This window comes from Chenopodium quinoa, unplaced genomic scaffold, assembly GCF_001683475.1.
Source record: "Chenopodium quinoa cultivar QQ74 unplaced genomic scaffold, ASM168347v1, whole genome shotgun sequence".
Classification (NCBI taxonomy): Eukaryota; Viridiplantae; Streptophyta; class Magnoliopsida; order Caryophyllales; family Amaranthaceae; genus Chenopodium; species Chenopodium quinoa.
In genome coordinates, this window is record NW_018743382.1 from 1 (window position 1) to 6,310 (window position 6,310).

At 35.2% G+C, this 6,310-nt stretch overlaps 2 protein-coding genes across 2 annotated transcripts; one reads left to right on the plus strand and one right to left on the minus strand.

Annotated features, from left to right (window-relative positions):
• Position 1: 1 nt before the first annotated feature.
• Positions 2 to 2,010, plus strand: LOC110738255 (sugar transport protein 7-like). The gene is made up of 3 exons (XM_021918629.1): positions 2 to 34; positions 321 to 947; positions 1,131 to 2,010. The coding sequence occupies exons 1-3, from the start codon at positions 2 to 4 to the stop codon at positions 1,560 to 1,562; spliced, it is 1,092 nt and encodes a 363-aa protein (XP_021774321.1). The 3' UTR covers positions 1,563 to 2,010.
• A 1,741-nt stretch (positions 2,011 to 3,751) lies between these two features.
• LOC110738270 lies at positions 3,752 to 4,222 on the minus strand. The gene has a single exon (XM_021918646.1). The coding sequence runs from the start codon at positions 4,220 to 4,222 to the stop codon at positions 3,752 to 3,754; it is 471 nt and encodes a 156-aa protein (XP_021774338.1).
• Positions 4,223 to 6,310: the final 2,088 nt, after the last annotated feature.

Consider the following 6,310-nt stretch of genomic DNA (forward strand, 5'->3'; position numbering starts at 1 on the left):
CATGCTTGGATTTGGCATCGGATTTGGAAATCAGGTTCACTCCCTTGTTTTCCTATTTATCTTTGTAAACTGGTTGCTTCCCACAAAAATTATAGCCAGCTTGTAAATATTTTATATTGAAAATATATTACTTCTTAACTTAAGCCAAATGGAAGATTTTGTGAGATACAACAGCACATTTAAGAGTGTTATACTAGTATATAAATTGGCTTTATAGGGCATAGAGCAAAGCATCCTGACAAAAATTTATACTCTCACTTACTTACCAATCGGTCCATGGCATGCAAAAGTATGACTCGAATTCAATCATTTGCTTTCAGGCAGTTCCTCTTTATTTGTCTGAAATGGCACCAACACATATACGAGGGGGTGTGAACATGATGTTCCAATTAGCAACCACCCTAGGGATTTTCACAGCAAACATGATCAACTATGGAACATCAAAACTCGAACCATGGGGATGGAGGCTATCACTTGGCCTAGCAGCACTTCCAGCAACTTTGATGACAATCGGAGGAATACTTGTCCCTGAGACACCCAGCAGCTTGATCGAAAGAGGATTGACTGAGAGAGGGCGCAAGGTTCTAGAAAGGATCAGAGGGACAGAGAATGTTTCTGCAGAGTATCAGGACATGGTTGAAGCGAGTGAGTTTGCCAAGTCAATTAAGCACCCTTTCAGAAACATCTTACAGCGGAGGAACAGGCCACAGCTGATTATGGCCATCTTCATGCCAACATTTCAGATCCTTACAGGAATAAATTCTATTCTGTTTTATGCTCCTGTGCTATTTCAGAGTATGGGATTTGCTGCAAACGCCTCTCTTTATTCCTCAGCTCTAACAGGAGCTGTGCTTGCTTCCTCGACATTGATTTCCATTGCAGCTGTTGATCGACTAGGAAGACGGGCGCTGCTTATCAGTGGAGGAATAACGATGATCACTTGTCAAGTAAGCCTTTATGAATTCCCTGAAAACAATTGTAGAGTTAGACTTCAGTAAATTATGAAATTATGACTTAGAATAAATTCTATAACTTTTAGCATAATATTCTTTACTTATATTGAAGATGTCTGAACATATTGTCTTCATCATACACTACAACAATTGTTACTAACTTGCATCATCAAACAGGTTATTGTGGCAATTATCTTGGGAATAAAATTAGGAACAGCAGGGGAACTATCAAAGGGCTATTCCATTATAGTGGTGATTGTGATATGCCTCTTTGTGCTGGCCTTTGGGTGGTCATGGGGACCCCTAGGATGGACCGTCCCTAGTGAGATATTTCCGCTGGAAACCAGATCAGCAGGGCAGAGTATAACAGTAGCAGTCAATCTTCTGTTTACTTTCATAATTGCACAGTCTTTCCTATATCTGCTATGCCACCTCAAATTCGGGATTTTCTTGTTCTTCGCTGGCTGGGTTACCGTCATGACCATATTTGTACTCTTGTTCTTGCCTGAGACTAAGAATGTACCGATTGAAGAGATGATCCTTTTATGGCAAAAGCATTGGTTTTGGAAGAGGATAATGCCCCAGGAGTCTGTAATTAATGGTAGCTAAGTTGAATAGGTGCTGCTAACACAACTGCATAGCTGTTGTAGAATGTATTTATACTTGCTTTTTTTCTGGCCCTGATAATTTTTGTGTGTACTCATACAAGAGAGGCTTGGATACATATACATAATATGAAATGAGAGCATTAGGCCTGAACATCTTTCCCGCAATTGCTATAGCCTAAGTATCTACATCTTCAAAATCACAGTTTATTCCTTTCCAATAAAAAATAATCAAATAAAATTAAAATTTGTAATCTTTCACATCTATGTGGTAATGTGGAGTGCAATTTCAGCACAAAACTTTCAAGATAAAATCACTATTAACCATTGCTTTCTCAACATAAGCATAAAGTTGTAATGTGACAGTATGAAATTATAACACATATTCTTGACCCTAAGAAGGTCTAAATGCACAAAACTTACATCCTTCCTATAGAGACATTCTCCATAAAAAAAATACATATATAATCAAAAAAAATAAAATAGATACAAAAGTAAATTACCCTGTTGTAAATTTCACAAATTATGTGTGTGATGGTACTCACAACTTCACAAGTCACAACAAAAGTCAAATTTGCTCATTAATTTGCCTACCAAAAGAGTTCAGCTATTTGCCTACCTTCACCTCGAAATAATGTTGGATATTCGCTTCAGGAAATAAATCAGCAATAACAGAAAGCTCATTGAAATACTTCCCTCTTCACAAAGAAAGAATATATCTCAAAACATATCGCCGTATTAAAAAGAAAGGTATCTTGACATCTTGTTCCCTTAATGACAATTGGGACACATTTTAGACAAAGAAACATGAAAAATTACAAAGAAGTGACACAGCATAGCAGCTGAGACATTGTCAATTGCATCACCACATAGAGAGACACTATCATATCGATTTTGTAGAAACTGGAATAAATGAAATCATACCTCCATGGCTCCATTGCAACCTGTAAGACTCAGTACACCTGCTGGGGAAAATGGTATGGTTTTAAATGATTCATCAAAGCCGTCCAAAATTGAATAATGAAACCAGAATGCACCATGGTTTCATTACTCTGTGAATGTAAAAATAAACAAATGAGGTTCATGACATTTAAAGAACTTATTCAGGTACCGCAATCAAGCTAGATACATATCTCATCAAAGATCTTCCTCTAGCTCCAATCACCAATCACACAAAATAGAGAATGGCATGTACAAAATTCAAGTATCGGTAGCTAAAAGGACAATGACAAGCAGAAGAGATTGCAATAAAATAATAAACAAACCTTCATCAAAGTGAATGTTTGCTTCTAACAACTCTCTGCTACTCAAGAAGGATGGTAAAGGCGCCTAATGCCTCTGCTACACCCACTCTCCTATAACTGGTCTTTCAAGATTAGTTATGCGGCAAGAAATAAAAGGGCATCAATACCAAATCCTTTTACCACTACACAATCTAACCATCAGAGATCACACAATATCATCACACAATATCTTGAGTAATTGCAGATGTTATATTGGTATGCTCTGTAAATCTATAGAGCACTGACATGAATCATGAACACCTGCAACAATCCACAGACCAATATGCACTATCGCCATATTCAAATATGATACAATTCAAAAGCTGGAAAAAAAAAAGATTCATCCAACATGATCTTAATTATAACATCATATGTGCCGATCCAAAAAACTTTACCATATCTAATCCTCATTACCATATCTAATCCTCATTGATTAGAGCCACTTGAGCAGTTGAAACTTGCAGGTGATTATGTTCAATGACAACAAGCAAAACTAGATAACGCGAACAATATACAGCATGATAGATTGTAAAAGATTGAATTGAAGCCTTCTTTAAGAAAGAAGCATACAACTTTTATTCCAATACGTGAACGAAATACATATAAAGATAGTGTTATTTCTTCTAAACTTGACAATTGATCATCATATCCTACTCCATAACAACTAAACAACTTCTGCCCAAGAACCCTAGTATTACCCTACCTCCAACATAGAACATTACTCGTATATTACAATAAACTGCCATAATTCTGCTACTAAAAAACATTTAGAGTACCTAAGCTATGATTTCCTTCTGTAAAAAAATATCAAGGAAACCATAGAACACCGACGACGGATCAACTACATCTTGTTGGCATCAAATTCTGAGCAACTACCTCAAATCGAATTCGTAATTCTTGGACGGTGTAATCAAATCTTGAGCAACTTTCTGAGATTATTCTCCGCCTCGCTTTTCCGGACCAAACTCGCCGGGAAAGGGAGCGCGCTAGGGTGAGGAGAAGAAACCATGGAAGTAGTACCAGCGTAAAGATCCGGAACCCTAATTTGATTCTGTACAACATCCGGATCTGGACCTAATCGATTTGTGGAGCACATCTGTAACCCTAAATCAAGATTTTCTCCGCCGAACAGCACTCTTGCCTTTAATTCTTCGCCTCTCTTGAGGATCTTGACCTGGCCCAAGACAGGCGTCTTTAATGGCGGCGATGAAGAGAGAGAATCAAGATTAGGTCGGCGATTTCCGTCGGAAGGACTTCTTTTGCGACGATGAGAACGAAGAGAGTTGTGATTTCTAGGGTTAGGGTTGGTGTTTCGGAAACGGCGAGAGGAGAATTGATCTTGGATTAAGCTGGGAGGTAGAAGAATCGCCGCTGTTGCCATTTTTAAAGGAGAGGTTAGAGAGAAGAAAGAAGAGAAGGTCTTTTGGTTGATTTAATTTTAATTCAGGAGCAGATTTATCAAGGAGAATTAGGTTATTTATAGGCGATGTTATGATTTTATTTCGAGTTCAGTTTCCTTTTTTAAATTTTCCATAACAACCGCCTTCTTCACGATTTTTTCATCACGCGCGCTATCATTGGCCTAGTTTACGATATCTATTTTGGCTGACGTGTCTTCTTACGCGTGTTATCGAATTAGCCAACACTTCTATTCTTCAACTAATGAATTGTTAAAGTATGGTTTGTTTAGCATCAGTTTTGGTTTTCATTTTTAAAAAAAAAAAACAGGAAACAAAAAAAAGGAGTTTTCACTTTTCTATTGTCAGTTTTGATAATTATCATAATTTTAATAAGTTTATATAATTTTTTATGCATTATGGGACTCATATCATATACTTTTAGAAAACAAAAAACTAAAAAACAGAAAACCACAACAATGCCAAACGAACCCTAGTTATTGGTCCGAGCGATGCCCCGATAAATCATAAATTTATAATTAAATTTGATCAAAATTAATAAAAAGGATTAATGTTAAACAATACGAATTATTAATAAGTGAGTGAAATATATACAGAGTAATTATCTACATGATCTTTCATTAATATATATTTAAAATAAGCATGTCAAATTAAAATTTGGAGGTTATGCATATGAAGAGTTTTTGATGAAAATTAAACATTATTGTAGAGAATTAAAGTTATAGAATTAAATTTGGAGGTTATACATATGAAGAGTTTTTTGTTTTTTTTTTTAATTAAAGTTATAGAGTTTTAATTTATATTGGGGAAAGACGTGACACGTAAGATGTCACCTCACACACATGTGTCGCCTAGTCATGTTGTGGGAAGGGTGACACAATGGCATGACCATGTTGTTCCCTTAGGTTTTAATAATACTAGATGAAGCCCGTGCGATGCACGGTTTGTTAGTATTTTTTAAAAAAATATTTTCATATTTATGTGATTAAATTGTTATTATATTAGTTTTTAAAATATTAGATAAAATACCTAATCTCGCTCTAAAAATAATATTTTGTATTTAATTAATTTAAACTTTAAAATCTCATTCGTCAATTTTTCGTACGTGGCATTTGAATTATTTAATTGTAAAAGAAATTAATAATCTCTTATTTAATTGGCTACAACTTAAATTTATAATCCTACATAGTGCGCTAAGAAAATTAAATCATAACTCGGGGAAAAACTCCCCTTTATATATATATATATTAGATTATTATAGATATTGCCTCTGCACCTGGTTATTGGGCGGGTCGGGTCATATTTTTAAAGTCAATAGTGGATCGGGCTTATGTAGATCACGGGTCAATAATGGATGGGTCAATAAAATATCAACTAAAATAAATATTGAACAAAGTCATTATTTTTTATTTTTTATTTTTTGTTTGAAACAACAAAGTCATTAATCAGTGTATATGAATACAAATTTATCTATGTAAGTATTATTATGTTATCTATTTTGTTTGTCTATTAAATTGGAAAAATAACCTCCCGGTTTCAGGAAATTCTGAGATCGATTCTCACCCTCGCCCTTGTGGCTCTCTAAACACCAAAAAAAATTGGAAAAATATTTTGACTCTATATTGACCCTATACTACAAAGGTCATGTCTGATAAAAACCCTTTAAACTTGGCCCAAACCCTATTATTATTGGGCTACCCTACCCAATAACCAGTTCTGATCGCCTCTAACTTTTCACTACAATCTTACCAATTGACCCATTTGACCTTCTCCTACACTTGTCACCAGTTCACCACTCACCACCACCACCACCACCACCACAAATGCCTACTCTTCCACGGCATAACCTTGTTTGATCACTTGTCTAATTACACCTCTCCTTCACGAAAATTCAAGTTAATCACCTAGATAAATAAGAAATGTTTTCCTAATGACAATTCAGTAAATTAATAGATAAATTAAAAGAATCTTGATATTTGTGCTACCATATTAAAAAATAATAATAATAGTTTCACACTATGGTGCATTGTTGGCTAACACGAAGCAAGTTG

Coding starts and splice junctions, on each gene's coding strand:
- LOC110738270 (XM_021918646.1), bottom strand. CDS start 4,222: ATGGCAACAGCGGCGATTCTTCTACCTCCCAGCTTAATCCAAGATCAA.
- LOC110738255 (XM_021918629.1), top strand. CDS start 2: ATGCTTGGATTTGGCATCGGATTTGGAAATCAG. Junction 35..320: donor GCATCGGATTTGGAAATCAG/GTTCACTCCCTT, acceptor ATTTGCTTTCAG/GCAGTTCCTCTTTATTTGTC. Junction 948..1,130: donor TAACGATGATCACTTGTCAA/GTAAGCCTTTAT, acceptor ATCATCAAACAG/GTTATTGTGGCAATTATCTT.